The sequence below is a fragment of the Phascolarctos cinereus genome, unplaced genomic scaffold (assembly GCF_003287225.1).
Source record: "Phascolarctos cinereus isolate Bilbo 61053 unplaced genomic scaffold, phaCin_HiC Scaffold_2;HRSCAF=192, whole genome shotgun sequence".
Taxonomy (NCBI): domain Eukaryota; kingdom Metazoa; phylum Chordata; class Mammalia; order Diprotodontia; family Phascolarctidae; genus Phascolarctos; species Phascolarctos cinereus.
The window spans coordinates 27905880-27931279 of NW_027555625.1; the positions used below are offsets into that span (position 1 = coordinate 27905880).

At 38.7% G+C, this 25400-nt stretch overlaps 1 protein-coding gene across 1 annotated transcript in view; it reads left to right on the forward strand.

Moving 5' to 3' along the window:
- LOC110218426 (catenin alpha-2) overlaps positions 1–25400 on the forward strand; it is a 1469797-nt gene that overhangs the window by 1371155 nt on the left and 73242 nt on the right. The window contains 1 exon segment of the mRNA XM_021001143.2: positions 10676–10789. Coding sequence (XP_020856802.1) covers positions 10676–10789 — 114 coding nt within the window.

Sequence of the window (25400 nt, forward strand, 5' to 3'; positions counted from 1 at the left end):
CAAACACTTTAGATGGACCATTTATACACACATATAATTAATATGCTAATTACAAATCAATCTAATCTAGTTAATGAAGCAGGTCCCCCAGGTTCATTTCCACTTCCTTCTTTAAGATCCTTTTCAGCTCTAACATAATATGACCTTATAATCCTAATTATCTTCAGGTCTTTTTTTCTGAGCCTGTCCAACTTTTCGATGCTTTTCCTAACTTTTGAGTAAGAATGCCCACTGAAGGGAAAAAAAAAAAGAAAACACTCATCTTTTCATATGTGGCTAACTCAAAAAAAGCAACAATATGAGTCAGCTACAATTTAACATGCAATTAGTTAACTGCATATGCATACAGCTATTTGTGAGGACTGTTTGGGTGGACTTGCTATGTGTGTGGGTGTCTATGTTTAAAACATAAAGAACTGAGGAATCTTAGAGTTGGAAGAGATCTTGCAAGCCATTTAGTTTAACTTCTGCCTGAAAAAAGGATATCTTTTTCCTCAAAATGGACAATTCATCATCTCCTGTAAGCCTTTAATTAAAGGTTTTCACTGAGGGGGAACTCAGCTCCTCATGAAGTGGGCCGTTCTACTTTCAAATAGCACGATTGAGAAATTTTTTCCCTCAAATTACTGCATTTTCTGTGCATCTCCATGGAAGGTAGGAAGAGATAATTTCACCAAAAGATCTGTCATTTTGGTGTACTGCAAAGCAAGCAGTGGATATGAAAAAGGCAAAAAGAGGTGGGCCCCTTATTTTTCTCCTTTGGCACGACTGACTCCATCTTTAAATTAAACTTCATATCGGTGTAAAATGAGCAATTATGTCCACCCACTGTTTGCCTATGATTCCCTCCTTCCCCCATCCCCTTCTAGCCACTGAGTAAAACTAAGCTGCCAGGTTTTCTCCCTTCCAAGACCAACTACAGGTTAATAAGGCTCTGCAACATGTCCAAGACCAATACTTATGGACTTCAATATCTTTCTTTTTTTTTATTCCTGCATATGTGAGTATGAACATGTGTGTATGTATGTATGTGTGTATGTGTGTATGTATGTATGTATATATAGGGAAATGTTTTAGAGCCCATGTGGCTCATGGAAAAAGGCTATCAGTAACTAATCTCTTCCCACCTCCCTCCATCCTTTTGGCTTCCACCACCAAAAAAATGGCAATAGCAACAGCATCAACATTTATGTGATGTGTATGGTGAATTTCCAAACTGAGATTCTTTTCCCATGACAGTCTCAAATCTGACCACCTGGGTTCAAAAGTACAATTAATTAACATTTGTTGAGTTTCTTCTATCTGGCGGGTACTGCACTGTCCAAGGCACTCGGATTAAAGACACAAAACCAACTCTCCCTCCCCTCCAGTCCTGACTATGATGTTTAATACCTATGTCAACTTTGGTCATATTTCCTTCCTGTGATCTTTTCATCTGGAACATGAGGAACCTGGATTAGACAGCTGTCAAGTTCTTCCCAGATCTAAACTGATAATATAACTAAATGTTAGAGGAGACAGAGAAAGAGAGAGAGAGAGAGAGAGAGAGAGAGAGAGAGAGAGAGAGAGAGAGCGTGAGCATTAATCACGGAGTCAGGAATATCTGAATTCAAATCCTGCCTCAGACTCTTACTAGCTGTATGATCCTGGGCATCTCCCTTAGCTTCTTTCAGCCTCAGTTTTCTTATCTGTAAAATGGAGACAGCAAAAACACTTGCCTTCCAGGGGGGTTGTGAGGATTAAATGAGGTAACACAACCTTTGCAAACCTCACATCACTATAGAAATAATAGCTTTTATCATAAAATATAGGATGATTTTAGGTTATGAAGTATTTTGCAGGTGTTTCATTACATCTTCACAGACAATCTTATAAGTCAAGCAATACCATTACACCCCATGTTACACATGAGGAAACTGAGCCTCAGAGATTGAAATCAGTTTGTCCAAAGTTAAACAGTGAGCTGTAAGGGGCAAAATTAGAAATCAAACTCAAGTTTTCTGGCTACAAGTGCAGGGCTCATTCCACCCTGCAGGGTGCTGAGTTATCAACATCCCTGATTCTTCTGTAAGTGAATTGTTTTTCTCTCTCAAGACGTAAAGATGAAAAGTGCTTCTAATCTCGTCATTGCATCTGTCAGCAGAATTTACCAACTAGCTGTAATTGTTCCTGGGAACATCAGAAAACAGTAGGGAATGATCAGAGATGATTGTCTGGGTCCACAATGGAAACACAATCTCTTTTCTGAACTAGATTTCCCCCACACACTCCCACCCTCTTCCTTGTACTTTCATTTAATAAAATAAAAGAACAAAATCCCCCTTTTCTCCTCTTTCTTTTAATATTACCATATGGGAAAATGCAGATTGTTAGACTTTTGAAGGAATATAGAAGGGAAAAAATTGTTTCAAGTCTTGGAAAATTCTCATGGGATTGATGGAGAAGACCACCTTTCATACCTGTATAATGAATCATAGTTTCTACAGCTTCAAAGGGCCTTTAAGGTCATCTAAGATCCTTTTATATATGAGGGAAAAGGGTCTAGAGAGTGATATGCCCAATGTCACATACATAGCAGAACTGGGATCTGACCTCAATTCTTCCTTCTATACCATGGAAACTAGGTGTGGCAATGGATAGAATGCTGCTCTTAGAGTCAGGAGGCCTGAGTTCAAATCCTACCTTTCTAGATGTGTAACCCTGGGTAAACCACCTAATATCTCTGTGCCTCAGTTTCCTCATATGCAAAATGAGGGAGTTGAAATTGATTGCCTCTTAACTTGCTTCTACCTCCAAATCTATGGTCATAACCTATATGTCATTTCATGTAGCATGCTTCCTCCCAAGAATATCCTGGTCTCATTAGTAGAGCTGTGACTCAGAGTGGTGGTACCTTTGTCCAAATCAATAGAGATGCAGGAGAGGCAGAAAGGGTCATCACCACCATCCAAGTTCCTTGTCATTTCATTTTAATGCAGAGTTTTCAGGCCCTTGTTGTGCAGGCAATCCATCACTGTCAGCCATAACCAGAACAGCATGATTATCAAGTACCTTGGGACCAATGACTGACGTCAGCATGACCCTGGAGTGGTGACAGCCCAAGACTATCAGGGTGAGAGATTCACTTCCTTCTTTCAGGAATGCCAGGTACTATAGGAAATGCACTTCCTCCTCACACTGTTTCTATGTTTTTCCTGGTTCTCCATCATCCCTTGCTGCCATTGAGCCCCACAGCCCCAAACACTCCCGCAGTCCCCCTCCATTCTTGGCCACCTGAGACAAAACCCTGGTGGCGACATGCCAGTTGTGGTTCTGCTTATTAGCAGCACATCCTGATGCATTGTCATAGGGGCAGAAAACAAGTGATGGAGAAGCACTCTGCATCTGTGTGAGCTGGAAACTGAGAATAATGCCCTGGTGACATGCAGATTTTTTTCCCCGTGGAGAGGAGCAATCATGTGTACCAAAAGGGACTCTGAACACCCACTAGCTTTCAATATTCATGACCATAGTGCAGTGGGTTTCTAAGGGTTAATCTTCCTATTTACCTGTCCTCCTGACTCCCATCCTAATACAGGCCCTAATTACCAAGCCTACCCTTAGACTACCACAACAGCTTCCTAATAATAGAATGCTGAATGGCATTTTGCTAAGAAATTTTTAAACAAATATCTCCTTTGATCTTCACGATAGTTCTGGGATTTAGGCATGATTGTTATCCCCATTTGCAGCTAGGTGGGTAGACTACTGCACCTGGAATCAGGAAACTTTGAGCTCCGATCTGGCCTTAGACACTTACTAGCTGTGTGTCCCTGGGAAAGGCGTTTAATTCTGTTTGCCTTGGTTTCCTTAACTATAAAATGAGGATAATAACAGCACTTATCTTGAAGGGTTCTTTTCAAAAATAAATGAGATATTATTTCTAAAGTGCCTGGCACATAGTAGGTGTTATATAAATATTGATACCTTCTCTTCCCCTTTTATAAATGAGGCAACTGAGGCAGATGGCTAATTAATTTGTCCAGAGTCACACAGGTAGTAAGCAGTTGAGACCAGATAGAATAATAATACTACTACTAATAATAATAATATCCCACATTTATATAGAACTTACGATGTGTCAGGTACTGTGCCAAGAACTTTACATTTATTATCTCCTTTGATTCTTGGTTTTTTGTTTGTTTGTTTGTTTTTGGGCTAGGCAATGGGGTTAAATAATTTGCCAAAGGTCACACAGCTAGTAAATGTCAAGTTTCTGAGGCCACATTTGAACTCAGTTCCTCTTGACTCCAGAACTAGTGCTCTATCCACTGCATCTCCTAGCTGCCTTGATCTCATTTGATTCTTACAGCAATCTTTGGGGGAAGGTGATATTTTGGCTTCCATTTTGCAGATGAGGAAAGTCAGGCAAACAGAGTTTGTTCTCTGTTCCAGGTCACACAGCAAGTATGTCTCTGAGGCCTGATTTGAAGCCAGGTCTTTCTGACTCTAGGCCCAGCACTTTATCTGCTACTCAGCCAACTGCCTCTCATAGCCCTCCCTGTTTTTCTGCCTGTTGAAATCCTACTTTTTCTTTCTTTTTTTTTTTTATTTTTAGGCAATTGGGGGTTAAGTGACTTGCCCAGGGCCAAACAGCTAGTTAAGTGTCAAGTGTTTGGTCTCAGGCCGGATTTGAACTCAGGTCATCCTGACTTCAGGGCCAGTGCGCTATCCACTGTGCCGTGTAGCTCCCCCCCTCCTTTTCTTTTAAATCCAATTCAAATGCATCCTCCTACATGTAGCCTTCTCTCATTACCCAAACAGATATAACATTTTACATATTAATAATTTCTAGCATTTATGTAGCACTTTGCAGGTTACAAGATGGTTAGCATGTGTTATCTCATTGAAGTCCCCAACCTTAAGAGACTCAGTACTACAGATATTATTGCCCTCATTTTGCAGATGACACAGTACAGTCTCAGAGAGGTTAAGTGACTTGAATAGCATGTGTCAAAATCTGGATTCAAGCCCAAGACTCCACGACTCTAGGTTCAGCAGTCTATCTGCTAACACCATGATTGTTTCATCTCAGAAAACACTTATTGGCTCCTCTCTTATATGTTCCTTCACTGTGGTTCAAAACCATTCCACTTGAAAGTGGGCAAGTAGGGGGAGAGAGTATTGGAAGGATCTCTGGACTCAGTTAAAAATAATAGGATTGGGAGCAGGAAGCCACCTTAGGAGCCATCCAGCCCACTCCACCCCCTTCATTTTACAAATAAGGTAATGAATGTTTCTGGATATTAAGGATTTTCTCCAAGGTCACATAATTAGTGAATGGTATAGTTGATTTTGGAAATCAGCTCTTCTCTTTCCACTATAACACACTGCTTCCCTTCCCTAAGTAACTTTAGTTGGGATCTGACTCTAACAGTATATCCTTGGGAGCTCAGGCTCTTTGAACCTATTTCCTCATCAGTGAAAAGGGATAGTATTATCTGTCTCTCAGGATTGTTGTGAGGAACAAAGCTCTGTAAATCCCAAAGCTCCACACATACGTCAGGAGTTACTCCTATTTTGTATTATAGCTAAGTATGTGTTTGTCATATGACTCTGTCAGCTTGTTACCTCCATCTGCTAGGAGGCATGTTTCATCTCATCCTTGCATCCTCTTTAGAAAATAGGACTGTGCTCTATATTTGTTGTTGTTCAGCTGTTTCAGTCATTTCTGACTCTTCATGACCCTGTGAACCCATGTGTTTTTCTTGGCAAATATACTGCAGTAGTTTATCATTTCCTTCTGTATTTTTATATGATTAAAATTATATATTTTACATTTTTAATGCTCTCTATACCTTCTTTGGTCCTAAATTCTTTTCATATCCATAAATCTGATAGATAAAATATTCCATGCTCTCTTAATTTGCTTATGGTATCACTCTGTAAGTGTAAATCATATACCAGTTTTTACCTTATTTTGGTATATGGTGTGAGATGTTAGTCTATATCTAGTTAATTCAGAAATTAATTGGCATGTCCAAGGTCACACAACTGGGAAGTTTCTGAGTCTGAATTTGAACTCAGATCTTCCTGACTCCAAGCCCAGCATTCTGTCCACTGTGCTACCTAGCTGCCAGTGCTCTATATAGTAGGAGATTAACAAATGTGGGTCGAATTTCTTTGAACTTTGTCTAATCTGAAACTGATTCTCCTTTATGAAAGTATTGAGATCACCTTCAAGTAGCTACAGAATCTCTTTACAGAAGAAGACCCTGGACAGAGCCTTGGTGGATACCCGGAGTTAACAGACCTATGGAGCTTTATAAATCATAAGGGGTTATGTAAAATTTTACACTTATGTTGAAATTTAATGAAATGAATGAATGAATGAGTGAATGAATGAATGAATGAATGATTTAGAGGCTAATCAATCACAGTAGTGTGGAATAGTAGAAACTGCAGAACCTAGATGCATAATCCCAACTCTCAATATGACCTTGAGTAATCTACTTCCCCTTCTTAGGTCTTGGTCTCCCCATCTGTAAAATGAGAGGGTTTAATTACATTTACTTTGAGGGTCCCTGCAACTCTGAATCTGGTGATTTTATAACTTGCTTAAAAGAAGTATTTTTATGTCCAGAAAATAAAATAATTACCACTGTAAATATCAGAGAGCCAAGTACAGGAGGTAATATCCCAACAGATGATTAATTTATCCTCGATGACTTTAAATATAGCCAATAACTTAACTGTGGTTTTTTTTTTATCATTTGATTTCATAGGAGCTCCCTGAACAATGTAGCTCTATGTCTTTAAACTGGTCAAGTTTCCAAGATGAGGCAAAGTACAGGAGTGGCAATCTTACATTTAGGCGTGACTGGAGTTGGGTATTTAGGAACTCCGTCTTTGGTTGTATTACTTGAAAAATGGAGATCTTACTACAGAAAGCCAGGGACCAAGCTGCTTATTTGGAGGAGTTATACTTTTCATAAATTTGGATCTGGAAAACACCTTAGAGGTCATTTCACCCAATACTATCTTGTTTGACCTAACAAGATACCATTTTGTTCAGCCAGTTACCTCTTAATGAGTTGGAATGGATATTAAGTGATCTTTTGTAGCACTAATGATCTTGTTCTGTTGTTTTCAGTCCTGTCTGACTCTTCATGACCGCACTTGGGGTTTTCTTGGCAAGGATACTAGGATGGTTTGCCATTTCCTTCTCCAGCTCATTTTATAGATTAGGACCTGAGGCAAACAGGGTTAAGTAACTTGCCCAGGGTCACACAGCTAATAAGTATCTGAGGCCAGATTTGAACTCAGGAAGATAACTCTTCCTAACTCCAGGCTCAGCACTCTATTCACTGTACCACCCAGTTGCCCCTCTATCCTTAATTGGTAGGGCGAGTTATCAAAGCTTATCTTTGTCATCTCTGTTCCCACCTCACTAGCCTTTCTGCTTCCTTCCTTCCTTCCCCTCAAGTCTTGAATGATAGGATCTTAAAAATTGAAAAGACTTCAGAGCTACTCCAGCCCAACTTTCTTCCAACTCGTCTATTCCATCTATTATATCCTCGACAAGTGGTTATCTGAAACCAGTTCAGAATCAGCACCCCCTCCTTGAAATGTGCATTTTCTTATCCCACTCCACTTTCTTTTTTTAAAATTTATTTTTAGCTTTCAACAATAATTTCTGTAAGCGTTTGAGTTTCAAATTTTCTCCCCCTCCCTCCCCAAGATGGTATGCAATCTGATATTGGCTCTACATATACATACCTATTAAACATATTTTCACATTAGTGATGTTGTAAGGAAGAATTAGAATCAATAGGAGGAATCACCAGAAAGAGAAAACAAAACACAACAGAAGAAAAAAAATAGCAAATACTATGTTTCTATCTGCATTCAAACTCCATAGTTCTTTCTCTGGATGTGGATAGCATTTTTCATCATGAGACTTTTCAAGATGTATTAGATCCTTGCTCTGCTGATAAGGGCTAAATCTATCAAAGTTAGTCATTACACAACATGATTGTTACTGTGTACAACATTCTCCTGGTTCTGTTCACTTCACTCAGCATCAATCCATACAGGTCTTTCCAGGTTTTTCTGAAGTCTGCTTGCTCTTTGTTTCTTATAGCACAATAATATTCCATTATTTTCATATACCACAATTTATTCAGCCATTCCCAAATTGATGGGCATCCCCTCAATTTCCAATTCTTTGCCACCACAGAAACAGCTGCTCTAAATATTTTTGTACATTTTGTTTCCCATTTTTATGATCTATTTGAGACACAACTATAGAAGTGCTATTGGTGGGTCAAAGGGTATGCAATGTTTTATAGCCCTTTGGGCATAGCTCCAAATTTTTCTCCAAAATGGTTGGATCTATTCACAACTCGACCAACATTGCACTAATGTTCCAATTTTCCCACATCTTCTCCAACATTTATCATTTTCCTGTTTTGTCATGTTAGCCAATCTGATAGGTGTGATGTGGAACATCAGAGTTGTTCTGATTTGCACTCTCTAATCAACAGTGATTTAGAGCATTTTATAATATGACTAGAGATAGCTTTTTTTAAAAAAAAATTCAGATTAATTTCTTCATCTGAAAACTGCCTGCCCATTCCATGTTCAAAACAAGCTCTAAAACCCTCCATTCACATTAAGGTATAAATGACTGACAATAATTTTTTAGCATCACCCAGCATGATTTTCATTTTGTCTGGGACTATGGGATTCTGAGGAAATGGGTTTAAATCCTGTCTATACCACTTGGTACCTATGTGACCTTGGGCCAGGTGCTTTACTTTTCAGCCTCAGTTGCTTCATTTGTAAAATGAGAAGGTGGGATTATATGACATATATGGTCCCTTCTACCTCTTAGTCAAAGACCCTAAAACCAGCATGGCGCTTTGGATAAAGATCTGGCCTCTAAAGCAGGAATACCTATTCCTGTCCAGAAGATGCATTGATTTTTTTTAATCCCAAGTAAGTTATTTAAATTATAAGTTATGTAAAAAAATGCTAAGATTATAAATAGCAGGAAAAAAGGCTTTGACCAGCACTGGGAGAGGTAGTTTCCTTACCTGGGAATTCCTAAGAACAACAAAATCTCTGGTCTATTTCCTATCTCTATGCTCTTTAAAGCATTGAACCCCAAATGTGGAATTTCAGGGATCAACTACTATATAAAGAAATTGTGGGACAAAGGATATTGTAAAATGTAAGACCAGTTTATCCTGAAAGCCCCTTAGAGCAAGTTTCCCCCTTAAAGAACAATCGTTCCAACGCAATCTGGGGCTTATCTTTTCTTTGATCTTATAGCATGGTACATGCCCAAATACCCAGGTAACATCCAACATTGGAACATACCCTACTATTTGAAAGACATATTGGTGCAGTAGATAGAGTGTTGCACTTGAAGTCAGAAATACCTAGTTTACAATGCTATACCTGACACTTATTACCCATGTGACCATGGACAAGTGTCTTAAACTCTGAGTCTAAGTGTCTTCTACATGTTGAAAAATAAACATGAGGGAACACCTTCCTGAAAGAGTTGTTGCAAGGCCCAAAAGAGACAATGTATAACAAACATCATATAAATTTTAGTTATAATTATGATCACAAGTATGGATTCAGGCAATTGAGGGTGTTGATTACTCCCCTTGAAGGAATGAGTGATCTGGAGGTACAGTACTACTTAACTGATACTGCTTAGAATAAAATTATCTCTAAGATTCTTTCCAGCTATGATCCGGTGATATTTTACCAGGATGGGGAAGATGATGCTGTGAGGAAAGATCAAAGAAACACAGGAGGCATTCAGTCTAGATGAGGGACGACAGTGGGGGAATGATGGCAGTTCCTAATATTGTGTGAGACTTATAGGGTAGAGAAGGTAGCACATTAGAAACCATCTAGTTCTCACTTTTCATTTTACATATTAAGAAAATGATGTCCAAGGAAATCAAGTGGGTCCAAGATGACACAGGTAGTAATTAGCCAAGATGGGTTTCCAATCCAGATCTTCTGATAGAAGAGTTTTGTTTCTTTCCGCTATGAAAGGGCTGTCATATGGAAGGGGGTTTAGATATGTTCTGCCTATTCTCTTAGGGCAAAACTAGGAACAATGAATAGAAATTACAGAGAAACTCACTGTAAAGTTTCTGAATGAATAATTAAATGCATCATCTACAAGTGGTATGGGTTGTCTCAGGGCCTCAAAAAATGATGGTTCCCCTATCCCCACAAATCTGGATGACAACTTGTTAGACAGGTTGTGAATCATATTCTTTTTTCTAGTTTCGCTTACACCTGATGGCCTCTAAGATAATTTCTAAATCTGATGGTGGGCTTTCATGTTCTTTGGGTCTGACCATCACCCAACATTCACTATTTCCATCCCTCTTTTTATTTCATTTTGGATAACTATAGTTTGAAAAAAGTGTTTAAAAGTCTAACTTACAGTAAGCAATGATCAATGACTCTTTTTAAAGGAAGAGGACATGGAGCAATTAAATTTAGAAATGATTCTATTCAGCCAGTGCTTGCCTCTGCAGCCATGCTAGTGTGCAGAAGGTCCCTTTCCTGGGAAGGTATTAAATTCAATAAAACCCCATGATATGGGTGGCTGCTGGCATCCTTAATAAGCCTGTCTCACCCTCTTCCTCTCTGTCTGCAGACTCCTGAAGAATTAGAAGATGATTCAGACTTTGAGCAAGAAGACTATGACGTTCGTAGCCGGACCAGTGTGCAGACTGAGGACGACCAGCTCATTGCTGGACAGAGTGCACGGGTAAGTAAAAAGCCAAGACCTTGACCCACTCTTGAAGAGATTTTATGAAAAGTGCTGCATTCTCAATGGCAAGCTGTCCTGATCTCTCAGAGATTTCTGTTGTTGGAAGATCAGAGGCTGGGTACAGATGATACCACAGTGTTTGGGTTTCTTTCAATCATACATTTTTTCCCAGTTGGGATAAGGACCACTCTCAAACACAGGGAATTAATAAAAGTAAAATAGAATTATCAAGCAATACATGTTCTTATACTCCTTAAATTTTAATGGGATGAACCATCTCAATCTCTAGTTATGCTAAGTAACACAGAAGCAGGAGCAGAATTACCATTGTGTCCCACCTATTGCCATCATCCTTTGGTATATCCATTGTACCTGTATTCCATATAAGAGCTACTTGATTGAATATAATGTAACCCAAATGTAATGGAGTTGTAGCTGTGCTAAGGTTCTCTGATGATACTTGTATTAAAAGGGATAATGTTTAAATGATGAATGCCTGTTTGGTTTACTCTTACAGGAGGACTGTGTCTACAATGGGCAGGCTTGGTTGATTGTTAACTGATTAGTTATAGTGATGGATGGGAGACTGGAAGGTTGGAGACTATTGGAAAGCAGGTGAAGGAGACAGTGGCTGTAACGGCACCAGCTTTAGAGTCAGAGGAGATTTCAATTTATGTCTCTGATGCTTACTATCTGGGTCATCTTGGGCAAGACACAACATCTCGGGACCTTAGTTTCATCATGTGAAGTGAAGGGTTATGCTAGATGACCTCTGAGGTCCATTCCAGCTTGACATTTATGCTCCTATAAACTCATGTTCTTGAAAGTGTATACTGAAGACAGGATGGATTGACATTTAGAGAGTTGGGATTACTCAGAGAAGCTGAGAAAAGAACTATTGAGCTCAGAAAAGACAGACAATTTTGGAGCAGAGTCAAGAGATGGTGCGAAGTTGAGGTTTGATGATTGGGGGGGTATTTAAAATACTTGAAATTGGGGTGCATCTGGGCTCAAAATTTAAAAGACTTGCTTCATTGCCCATTTTTATTTTTGTTACATTTTTATTTAAAGTGTTTAGTTCCAAATTATACCTCTCCCTCCCTTCCCTCCCCCCTCCCTGAGACAGTAAGCAATCAGATATATGTTATACATGTGAAATTATGTAAAACATTTCCATATTAGTCATTTTGTGTAAGAAGCCTCAGATAAGAGTAAAAGAAAGGAAGTGAAAAATAGTGTTCTTCAGTCTGTATTCAAACAATGTTGATTCTTATTCTGGAGGCAGATAGTATGCTTCATCATTAATCCTTTGGGATTGTCTTGGATCATTGTATTGCTTAGAATAGCCAAGTATTTCACAGTTCTTCATCGAACAATATTATACAAAAAACTTTTTTGTTATGTAATCAAAATTATACAGTTTACGTTTTAATACTTTCTATACATTCTTTGCTTCTAAATTCTTCCCATATCCATAAATCTAAAAGATAAACTACTCCATGCTCTCTTAATTTGCTTATGGTATCACCTGTTAAGTGTAAATCTTGTTCCCATTTTGACTTTATTTTGGCATAGGTTTGAGATGTTGGTCTGTACCTAGTTTCTGCCATATTTTTTCTAGTTTTCTAATCAGTTTTTTTTAAGAAATTTTGAGTTTTTGTTTAAAAAACTTGAATCTTTGAGCATATCATATACTAAATTATTATGGTCATTTATCATAATGTAATTTGTAGCTAACATATTCCACTGATCCACTAGTCAATTTCTTACCCAGTACCAATCTCCTTACTTTATCTATGCCTTTTTAATGGATGTCTCTTATACTGTCCTTTCTCAACTCTACCTCCTTGTAGGGGATGCCCTTCCTCCTCAGCCCTACTTCCTGAGCCGGGTTACCCTGACTTACTTCAAGTCTCCCTTTATAAAAGGCCTGAATTCATTTAGGGAAGGACCTGGTTTTCCCTTTTATTGTGCCCTAACACTGAATTGAATCTTAATAAATGGTTGTTGAGTTAACTTGACTCCAGTCTGCTTCAATATATGAGTCATACACTGTCAATAGCCAACTCTAACCTATTCCTTTCCTAAAGGACCTCCAATTACTACCATCTAGCATTTCCATACTTGATGAAAACTACATGTCCTTATCATCACTTCCCATCTGTTCATTCCTATTTGGATCATTTCCACTTCTTCTCAAGCCCAGCCAACTGTTCTTCACTCTCATAGCCTATGTCCCTGTGCCCATTGGAACCCTTCCTGTACTCTGAACAAGCTCTTTTACATCCCTAAACTGTTCTACCTACTCTATTTCTGTCTCATCTGTTGATCCTAGACCTCTAAAGCCTTCTCATTAGTGGCCTTTTTTTCCTTTCATTCTTCCTAATTTACTGAATAAGGATAAGTGATTTATTTATGCCCAGTAACTTTTCTCCCTTCCCTTTTAAATCTAGGCAGTATCTTCATTCTGTGATATCTCTATCCTTCTACAGACCTCTGGGTCATTCTTCATCCTTATCCATTTTGAGGCTACATGGTACCTTGATTGGAGTCAGAGCATTTAGGTTCAAATACTGCTTCTGCTGCTTAATATCCATGCGACCATAGTAAAAATCACTTAATCTGTCAGGATCTCAGTCTCCACATTTGTAAAAAAAGAAAGTTGCATTAGATGGCATCTAAGGTGCCTTCCAACTCTTAAGCTATGCTTCTATTATTCTATGACTTGTTCCCTGGTCCATAGTCTTCCTGTTCAAATAAATTGAAATGACTTTCAGATCAAATGAAATAATATATGCAAAGAATTTTGCAAACTTCATAGCACTATCTAAGTGCTAGTTATTGTTATTATTATTGTTTTTATTATCATTGACAATAACAACAACAATTTCTCCCTCCTCATTATATTGGCTGGCCCTAGACACTGGACCATGCTTTACCTTCAGATCCCATCCAGAAACCTTATCATTCTTATCATCTGCCTGCTGGCATACACACCCTGAATTCAAATTTTAGAGGGCACATAACCTAATGACAAGTGAAACCACAAACAGCCTTCAGAAATAGCCTCTTAGCTAGATATGATCACAGAATAAGAGCTTGGAAATATTAGAGAGGCCATCTATCCCATATCCTTAATTTTACATATAGGGGAACTGATCCCCAAAGAATTTAAGAGATTTACCCAAGGTCACACACATAGTAATGTTAGCTCACATTTTCATAGCATTTTAAAGGCTGCAAAGCATTTTGCCCATATTATCTCAGTCCTCACTACAATTTGATAAAATTGTCATTATTATTTATATCATCTGAATTTACAGATTAGGAAACTGGGGCTCAGTGAGGTGAAGGGAATTATCCAGGGTCACACAAAAGCAGGATTTGAATACAGGTCCTCTAACTCCAAGGTCAAGGAGGTCTGTTTCCAGTATACTTTGCTGTCTCTCCATGACAGAAAGTTAAAAACTAGAAAGTTGATTAAAATGAGGGCTTTCTTGGGGCTACAGCTGAATAACAGGGAAACAACCAATCTACTGAGTCAGTCTAGTGGAAACCTTCATTTAAACCAATTATTTGCTGTCTTAACAAAGGGGCAATTTGGTTAATTCATTCAGAATACCAAATCAATTCACAAAAGGGAAAAAAAAGGAGGAGGGGGTTGCTGAAAGGGCTGTACAAGATCACATGACACTGAACAAACTGATGGTTGGTGTTTCCTTTGAACTGCTGTTTGGATGCACTGACCAGTCAATTCTGGGTAGACCCAGACTTAGTTTCACAGCTTTGATTGTTCAAGGAAAAGCCAGGAGTTTTTTTCCAAACATTTTGTGACTGTCATTAGGACATTAGCATCACATAGAAGAAATAGTACTCTATTAGGAGTCGAGAAATTGGAATCTTAGCTCTCTTACTACTTGTATAATATTAGGCACCCCAATTAACCTCCCTAAACTTTAATTATTGCATCTATAAAATGGAAGTGAAGTGGGTTGGACTGAATTATATCTTGTAGTTCAAAATTCTATGATGTTGCCAAAAGCTTTGCTTAATTCCACTATAAAAACAAATAAATAATGCCCCTGATTGTATGAGGTCCATATAACCCACATCACACAGTAATTCAATTCAGTCTAACTCAATGAGTCCAATGCAATGCAATGCAATTGCAACAAGAATTAATAAAATGTTAACCATATGCCATGCACCATGCCTGACAAAGAGGATGTGACAAAAAATAAAAAAATAAAACAATGCAGAGTCAAAAAACAAAAGCAAAATTCAGTCTTTGCCTTAAGGAGTTTATATTGCATTATCTATGGCCAAGGTTGGCAATCCAATCGAGATACTGGTAGTGTTCTGTAGTCATTCATGATTTTCTATCACTTGAATGGTTTTTAGCTGAATATAATGCCAGCAAAAGGGATAGAGGGAGCGGAATTCCAAATTTGCTGAGTTGCTTTGAATAGCTTTGAAGTCCTTCATGTGGTCTGTGTAATTAACCTGCAACAGAAGGGATTTGTTATTGAGTCAGCCAAATTTTAGCCATGCAATTATGTGGCATCATACCAGAGATGGGGGATTGGTACTGTTAAGTTGGAAATAAGACGATGCCTTTAATCGCTTAGAGGGACGCATGAGCTCAGAGATGGGCTGTTTGATCAGGGAGTTAGATTGACTTGGACACAATTGTGAGGTTGGTACAATGTGCCTACGGCATTGACTTTTTTATCGACCTTCTCTGAACTCTTTTTGCCTTATTACCAAAGCATCGTTTCTGTTTCCCATTTCTACCTGACCCCCCTCTTAGATGCTAATTGACAGTGTTAATACACAGTCCTTCCCATGTTAAAAAAAAAAAAAACAGTACATTTAAATGGGAAACTTTATTTTTTTTAAAATTTTTATTTTTAATTTTTTTCCATACGCTTTTGCGTTGAAAATTTTTCTCCCTTTTCCTCCCCCCTACCCTCCCCAAGACGGCGTACAATCTGACATAGGTTTTACATTTACATACCCATTAATCATATTTTCACATTAGTGAAGTTGTAAGTAAAAATTAAAACCAATAGGGGAACCATCAGAAAGAGAAACAAAACTAAACAGAGGTAAAAATAAGTGACAGCGATTCGACTTCCATAGTTCTTTCTTTGGATGTGGACAGCATTTTCCATCCCGAGGCCTCTGGAGATGTCTTAGGTCTCATACTGCTGAGAAGGGTTCAGTTTAACATTCTTAGTCATTGCATATTGTGTACAAAGTCCTCTTGGTTCTGCTCACTTCGCTCAGCATCAGACCATATAGGTCTTTCCAGGTTTTTCTGAAGTCAGCCTGTTCATCATTTCTTATAGCACAATAGTGTTCCTACATGGGAAACTTTAAAATCATGCTTGTGAGAAGTGGCCAACTCATAGGATCAGAGGCTTAGAGATTTAAGGGAGCTTAAAGGTTATGTAGCCCAATCTGGGGCAGTTAGGTGGCACAGTGGATAGAGTTCTGGGCTTGGAGTCAGGAAGACTGATCTTCCTGAGTTCAAATGTGGCCTCAAGACATTTACTAGCTGTGTGACCTTGGGCAAGTCACTTATCCTTATTTGCCTGCTTCCTCATCTGTAAAATGAACTGTAGAAGGAAAGGACAAATCTCTCCACTCTCATTGACAAGAAACACAGAAATAGTTGGACATGATTTGACACCAATAATAATAGTAGTCCAACCTTAACATTTTATAAAGAAGGAAACTGAGATAGAGGTAAAGTGATTTCCCTGAGGTCACACAGGTGGTAAAAGTTTTGATTCAAACCCAGATCTTCTGACTCCCAATCCAACACTCTTTCAACTGGACCAGGGTGACTAGAAAATCTTTGAGAAACAAATGAATTACTAATAATAGAAATTTAGATTGGGGAGGATCAGCTTTCACCAGAGCTAGCCTTCTTCTCTCTCACTCAAAAAAATAAATTAAGACTACATAAGTGTTTACCATATTTATTTGTAAGCCCATTCTTACTCCTGGAATTTGAGAACATTTAGATTAATGATTGATTTATATTAAGCAGGCTCAATTTATATTCACTGGGCTCTAAATGTCAGAGCAAAACCCAACACAATAGGCACTGGATTTACCCATGATTCTGAGAAAACTTTGTAGTTGTCACAGCCTCTACTTGCCTGCCACTGAGCAGCAAAGACTCTTCTGTGCCCCTGAAGTCCTAGATCTTGGAAAGGACTGCCTGCACATTCTTCCTCTCTCTCCATTTCTCTCTTTTTTTTCCCTTTTTTCCTTCCTCCCTTCTTTCTCCTCCTGCTCCTCCTTCTACTCCTCCTTCTGCTCCTCCTCCTGCTCCTCATTCTGCTCCTCTTACTCCTTCTCCTCTTCCTTCTCCTCCTCCTCCTCTCCCTCCTTCTCCTCCTCCTTCTCCTTCTCTTTCTTCTCCTTCTGCTCTTTCTCCTTCTCCTTCTCCTTCTCCTTCTCCTTCTTCTCCTTCTTGCCTTCTTCTCCTCCTCCTCCTTCCTCTTCTCTCTCCTTTCCTTTTTACTTTCTTCTCTCCTCTCTTTTTTCTTTCTTTTCTTCTTTATTCCTTCCTCCCTTACCTTCTTCCTAATTCTTCACTCCTTCCATTCTTTCCTCCCTCCTTCCATTATTTACCTTTATTACTTCTTTCCTCCTTTCCTTTTCCCCTTCCTCCTTCCCTTCTTCCTTTCTCCCTACCTTCCATGCTCCCTCCCTTTCTCATTCCATCCTTCCCTCCCTCCATTACTTTCTCTCCCTGCATTTTTCCTCCTTTTCTCTTCTTTTCTCCCTCTTTCCTTCACTCCCCTTTCTACCCTTTTTTCCTTCCTTTTTTCACTCCTCTTTCCTTCCCTCCTTTTTTCCTTCCTCCCTTATGTTTTCCTTCCTTCCCTCATTTTGTTTCTTTCTTCTTTCCAAAAGCCTTTCTGGCCTATCCAAGCTAGAATTGCAAGGACTAGTCAAAGACACGATGCTGCATTAATAAGTATGAAAAATCTGAGCTACTTTTTTTTCCAGCCTGGGACACTCCGTTTCTCTTTAAGCAATCTGGTGATTCCCTTGTCCCAGGGACCCATCTTTTAATGCTGAACTTAGTTTGAAATCTGATTGACTTAGTCCTCTGGAACTCAGAACTCTTGAACTCAGGTGAGCCAACAACCTCCCTTGTTTCTTCCAGTTCTTAGCAAAGTCCTACTTTCTGGAAAAAAAAACCCCAAAACTTTCTCCAGTGCTCCTTAATATTAGTGCCTTTACTTAAGTAGGATCTTCCAATTGATAGTGCATTTATCTGGTGGGTATAGATTATTTTCCCACATATTGCCCCCCCATTACATTGCAAACTCCTTGAGGGCAGGCCTGCTTTGTTCCCTTTTCCATGTTATGCCCAACCCTTACCACAGTGCCTGGTGCACTATAGGTGCTTAATGCCAGTCACTTGTTTGACTGACCTCAGCATTCCCAGTAGCAGTGATTGTAGGCATGTCCTATCATGTTCTCATCTTCACCTCATTTCTGGCAACAGACAGTTTGACTATCAAACCCAAAATGATGATCTTCTCTGCTGGTGACCTGGCTGCTGCCAGCATTCAATGGGGATTTATTTGTAGTGCCTCTGCACAAGACAGTTCTCATATAAGCTTGTCTCTTATTCCTTCTGCTGAGGAACTCTGTTCCTGCAATGTTTGTTGAGAGCTTACCTTTACCCTTGTCACTGGTCCTGGGACATTTGTCTCATTCATTGTGTCCCAGAAGGTTTGGGTCCTTGGTCCACAAGTCTCTGCCTATATAGGAGAGAGAAAGGTTCAAGAGAGGTCTGAAGAGGAGATAGTAGCCCCAGGTTGGTTTGAGTATATTTGTGTGTGACAGTGTGATCCTAAAGTCTCACATGAATTTAACATTATCACAGATTTTTTTGAGTTGGAAGCAACAGTACGATAATAAATGTATAATGATCAACTCTAAAAAAAGTACACACTACATACTTTTAAGTTTAATTTGCATTATTAATATTTTCTCCAACGCTTTCTTAAGTTCAGACAATTAACACAGTAATAAATCAAGCTCTGATTTGTAGCATCTTCTTGTTGCCAAAGTTTAAATGTTCACAATGAAAATTTTACAGCGGGCTCTTATGAGCCAGTAGGAGTTGCTTTACACCATACTCCTGGTTCAAAGGGACCTTAGCAGGCCTTCTAGTTCAATCCATAGTGGAATAAAAGACCCTCCCCCTACAATCTGCTGACAAGTGATTATCAAACATTTGCTTAACACTTTCAAAGAGTCCCAACCACCTAAGGCAACCCAGCTCAGTGTGGCACACTTCCAATTGATAGATTTTTTTTCCCCCTTGGCACAAAGCCTAAATTGGCATCTCTGCGGCTCCCAGCTTTTGTATCTCTGCTTCCTTTAGCCAAAAGAACAAGTCCAATCCATCTTTCTCATAATAGCCTTTCCAATACTTGAAGAAAAGAGATTCTAGGGAAGATATAGCTCAATACCCTGTAAAGATAGTATTCATTGATAATAAATATTGGCCTTGAAAAATAAAAATGAATCTTTTTAGGGTCTAGGGTATGTTTCCATGATGTATAAAGAGCTTTTTCATATATGTGGTCTTATTTGAGCCTAATAGCAACCTTTTGTAGCTGTGCTAGGAGTATTATTATGCCCATTTTCCAAATAAAGAAACTGAGATACATAGAGGATTCATGACTTACCCATGATCACTCAACTGGTAAATCCCAGATGTGATATTTAAACCTAGAGTTTCCTGAATCCAAATTCACCATTCCATCCAAGTATGCCTCTTCTTTATAATCATGTAGAAATAAGTTGTGTTTCCCTGCACCTGGTCAACATGCCTTGACTGTTCTGAAGGTCTTGGTGCTAGTCTATCATGTGGGCCCAGATGTCCACTTCCATGGCCCTTTTACTTATTTACTTATTTATTCATCTATCTGTCTGTCTGTTTATTTATGTATCCATTCATTTAGCTATTTATTTATTTTGGTTTGCATTCGTTCATTTACTTATTTATTCATTCATTCATTTAGCTATTTATTTAGTCATTTATTCATTCATTTGTTCATTCATTTATTTATTTAAAGTAGGCAGTAGTGACATTTGATCTCTTCCCTTATTTTATTAGGTGTGGCTCAAAGAGCTGAAAATCATTCTTGACAGGAGGAACATTGAAAACCAAAGACTTTAATCAGCAGTTCGACACTGCAGTCCTCATTTACATATATGCTATTGATAGCCAATCAGGATGCAGTCCAGAGACAAAAAGTGTTTTGATTTGTCAGCAATTCAGAGAATGCACTTCATTTCCCTTTGGCCCCTGCACTTGAACTCTTAAAAAGAATTAGATAAATTATTTTTTAAAGGGACACCTCCCCCAAAGGAGAAACCAAAGATTACATTTGGAAGAAATGAAGACGCATCATTTATACCTCTCTTTTTTCACTGAGAGGCTTAGATGAGACTCTTTGTGATAAAACATATGTATTGCTATGAGGAAAAAAATATTCTACATTATTCTCACCTGCATTCCATGTGTACTATAGAATCTGAGAGCTAGAAAGGGGCCCTAGAGATAACCTAGTCCAGAAATTTCATTTCAGAAATTAGGCAGCTAATTAAGGACAAAAGGAATAAATGAAGTGACTGGTTTAAGGTCACCTAGTGAGTTAGAGGAACAGCTGGGCTGAGAACCCAAGACTACTGGCTCCCGGTTCCTTTCATTGTACCAGTACTAAATTAAAGAAGAGAGGCCTAGATATAAGGCATAAGGCAATAGACTAACTGGTTTGAATACTAGGATTATCTCTCCATATAATCATGAATATCCTCCCTCACAAAAAAAAAAAATAGCAAAATTATTTATCAGAGTTTGACAGTGTCTATTCATTCAAAGAAGTAGTCAACCAATTAGCAGCAAGTAGTGGATATAAATGTAGAAATCAACAAAAACTCATGCATTTTCATACACCAGACAAGGAAGGAATCAGTAGCCATTAGTTCCTGGTCTTTTCCTTGACAGAATTTTGAGTTTTAAGGGACTACCTCAGCAGTCATTTAATACAATCTATGCCTGGAAAGGACTCCCTAATATATCATAACTGATGAATGATTGTCTAGCCTCTGTCCAGAAGACTTACAATGAGGGAGAAGACCATTCCACTCAGAAATAAATTGTTCTGTTACAAAAATCTTTCTTTTTGTAATTTTTTTTAATACTCATGACATCAAGAATAAATATTCATTTTCTCAACTTCTACCCATTGCTGTTGATTTTGCCCTCTGGAGTCAAAGAGTCAATGAGTCACATCCTTCTTCCATATGACAGCTTGCCAAATAATTGAAGTTAGTTATCACCCTCACACCTAGCCCAGAACACCTTTTCTCTTGGCTGCATAAACTCAGCTCCTTCAACCAGTGTTCATATGGCCTGCGTGTGAGACTCTTCATCATGTTGCTTTCCCCACTCCATACTTTCCTTTTTGTCAGTTCCCTTCATAAATGTGAGACTGGATCCCAAAACCAGCCATATAAATCCAATTGTGTTCTTACTACAATAGAATACAGTGGGGTTATGACCTCTTTCTTCCTAGAAGATAGTTCTTCTTTGTTGAGGACTATAATAGATTTCCACATTCTTTTAATCTGCATAATTCACAACACTAATCACAAAAGAGATTGGTATTTTGATATAGAAAGACTGTCTTCCTGGGAGTACCAAAGAACATAAAACTTGTGGATATAAGATGCTGTTGCTGCTAGACCCTGAGGAACACAAAATTTCCATTTGGATATTATAATAGCATCTCAGGCTGCCCCCAGTGATGAGAAGAAATGCTGACTAATTCTATTTTCTTCTGATCATTAAAAAAAAAAAAAAACCTCTCATTCTCATTTTTTTTTAGGTTGGGGAAAAAAAAAACATTTTGTGTTTTGCTTGATTTGATTTTTCCCCGAATTATTATATATATATATTTTAGACAGAATGACTTTAATTTGTTAACATTTCAAACTGCTGGGTTACATTGATAAGCCCTAATTAAAACTCATGTATTGCATCTCAATTGGATTAACTTGCAAGTTTCCCAGTTCGTGATCTACTGTTTATAGATAACCTTTTTTTTTCTTTTAATTTCAATTTTGGGAAAGGTCAATTATGAATTTTTACAAGGCAAGAGCACTTTAACTATATTCAGGGAAAAAACACTCTAATTCACTGGAAGTAATATTAATAAGAGACAGTGTAATAATACTCATATCTAAGTCTCATATCATTAAGTATATTGTGTAGGTTAAGGACCCCTAGAGTCAAAAATTGGTTTCTCAGGGGGCTCATTTATCCTTCAGAGTGATTTCTTGGAAGATGTTGGACAGTGTTGGTGAAGCCCTTCTGTTTTTTAAGTCCATCAGAGACAAATATGGTAGTTTATAAAAAGTGCCAAATGAATCAAGGTCCTTGTGGTCCTGGCTGTTCCTGATTCTATTCCTGAACTACGAGCTAAAGATACTAAATTAGCAAGCTGACACCTTCCCTGATCCTAGCACTATAAATTATAAGAGAAAGGATAATCCTTGCCTTGAAGGGGATGATGGTATGGTTGGGGAGATGCAACTCACTGATACGAATATTATAAAATATCCAATTCAATCCAACAAGCATTTAAGTACCTACTATGCATTAGGTGCTAGGCATACACATCCCCTCCACCGTTCACTCCCCATGATGCTTTGGTGATACAAATGATCAAAGGAAAAACAAAAGTAACTGCCTTCAAGTGGCTTATATTCTACTGGCAGGATAAAACAACTAAGTAGATGAGTTTATGCAGTATGATCTTAGGGGGAGGAAAAGAACTATAATAAGTAAAGGGGCCAGGCAAAGCTTTCTGGAAGAGATAGTGTGTTCATTGAGCTTTGAAGGAGAGGGATTCTGCAGTAAAGTCTGTATTGAAATATTCCATCAGGTGATACAGATTACAAACTTTACCATAGAATAGAGAAGGGAGCCAATGGCGTGAATTTGCTGGCTAACCGTTAAATCATCTGCATGAAGACTTTGTGATTGAAGGTGTGCTCTGAATGAACAGTTATTGCAAAGCCCTTGCAGAGAAAATGTTAATGAGGCAACATGAACTAGTTGGAATGCGCTTCGATTTATATCTGGGCTCTGGTTCTGATACTTCCTTCCTGTGTGATCTCTGAGCCTCAGTTTCCTCAAAACAAGGAAGTTATATTAGATTGCCTCTAGGACCCCTTCTCCTTCTAAATCGGTTATGATCTATGACCCTGTGACCTGCCAGAATTAAATAAAACATTGCTTTCTCCTCACCACATGACAGACAAAACAGGGAGCCAGTCTTCAGTTTCCAAATCCAATGTTTTCTATTCAACAGTGTTGCGTACACATCTTTGCCCTCCCCAATTCTTCCCATCAGCTACTCCCCTCAAAGACGAACTTGCACCACCTCAACACCCCTCCCGCTTACTTTAGCACCTGTACCCTTTAATTACTATTGCTGTCGCCATTGGCAAATTCCCCATAGTCCCTAGTTCCCCCAAATGATTGAGTTCTAGCCCTCTTCTGACCGCTCTTCCCCAGTGGGGCTTTCTTGGTACTTCTCACTTCCTTCCTCATAACCTTATACTTGAGGCTTCCCCTATGTCTGGAATGTACTCCTCCCCACTGCCTCTTGGTTTCTTTGGTTTCCTTCAAAGCATAGCTCAGGTATTACCTTTTTCACCTTCTTCACCTTCATTATCCCCAGATGCTAAAGCATTCTCTCCCAAAATTCCTTAAAATATATACACATTTATTCATATATTTACATGTTGTCTATCCCATTAAAATATAGGTTCATAATATCATAAATATGGAGCTGGAAGAGTTCTTAGAGGCAATCTAATTAACCCTCCCATTTCGCAGATGAGAGAACTTAGTCCCAGGAGGAGAAATGACTTGTCCAGCCAGGGTCATAGATTGTGCTGAAAAGCACCATGCAGGTAATCTAGGGTAACCGCCTCATTTTATAGATGATGAAACTGAGACCAAGGGAATTTAAGTGACTTACCCAAGTTCACACAGATAGTAATCATTAGAAGCAGGATTTGAGCTCAAATATCTTAAAGTGGTCTCTATGTTCACCATACCATTGTCCATCTCCCTATGAAGCTTAAACCACTTAAATGATCTAGGATTTCCACATTTGACTCCCCTACTCAGTCACATACAGTAGCTCCCTATTGTGTCTGTAACACATAAAATAAATAAATATAAACTCCTCTGTTTAAAACCTTCACCACCTGGCCTTAACCTAGCCTCTTCCTTTTCCAGCCTCATCACTCCCTTCAGCCTCCCTCAGAGATTTGGCAAAAGTGCCTTTGCTCTGTGCCTCACACATGAGACTGTATTTCCCGTCTCTGAACTTTTGCACTGAAGGCTCCCCCATGCCTCACCAACCCCTCGAAGAGGTCCTTTCTCCTTTTAATACAAAGTTCTCATGCCACCTTCTATGGGAAGTCTTTCCTAATCCATTCTGCTGGCAACCTCCCTTGTTCCCACTAAAGACCACATACTGAATTTTTTGGAGTTATTTTATATATATATATATATATTTTCTATAATACTTCTATATGTATTTATCTTTGAAGAAGGTAGGTGATTTAAATAGATAGAAGGTATCAGGAAGATCTGAGTTCTAATCAGACCTCAAACACTTGCTAGATGTGTGACCTTGGGCAAATTAATTGACCTTTGTCTGCCTTAGAGCTGGTAAAGGAAATGGCAAACCACTCCTGTATCTTTCTCAAGAAAACCCTAGATGAGGTCACAAAGAATCAGACATGACTGAAAATGAATAAACAAGAACAACAAGGCCTTAGATGGGTGAGAAGGGAGGTAGACAATAGCACCCCTGACTCCCCAACAAAAACACACATACCATTAATCTCCCTGTGCTGGACACTCTGAGGAAGAGCCTTTGTTTGACAAGAAGCTATGAACTCATTTCACTGAGGCAGCTAGACTTATTTTTTTTAGCTTGCTGCTCTGATATTTGTTTAAATTCTTCTATTCAGTGACCAAATACCCTCCCCCTTCTATGCTCTCATTCCCCAATCATACTCCAAGCCTGAAGGAGTGGATTCCTTTCATCTGGTGTAAATTTGCTAAGACCAAGTATAAAAATTGTCTCGAATAGACTCCTTCTAGCAGATACAATCAAAGAAAATGAGCAGCCTTGTTACTGAGAATTCGGATGGCACCTTTGGGCCCCTTTGACTTCACACATGTGTTCTCCAGCACTATTGTGTGGTGGAGGGTCTATGTTTGGCCACCATTGCTAATGCTGCCAGGAATTGTTTGGCTTAAAGGTAGCCTAGTGGTTGCAATGTTTTCATCATTGTAGAAAATCAGTCCTTTTTGGAGAAACTAACTTCCATTTCTGAGTTCTCCCGGTTTCCTTTTACACTTAGCTCAAATCCCATTTTCTACACTCTTTGTCCTTCTCTCTCTGTTTGATTATCTGCAATTTCCCTTGTCTATGTTTTGTTTCTATATGGTTGTTTGTAAGTTTTCTCA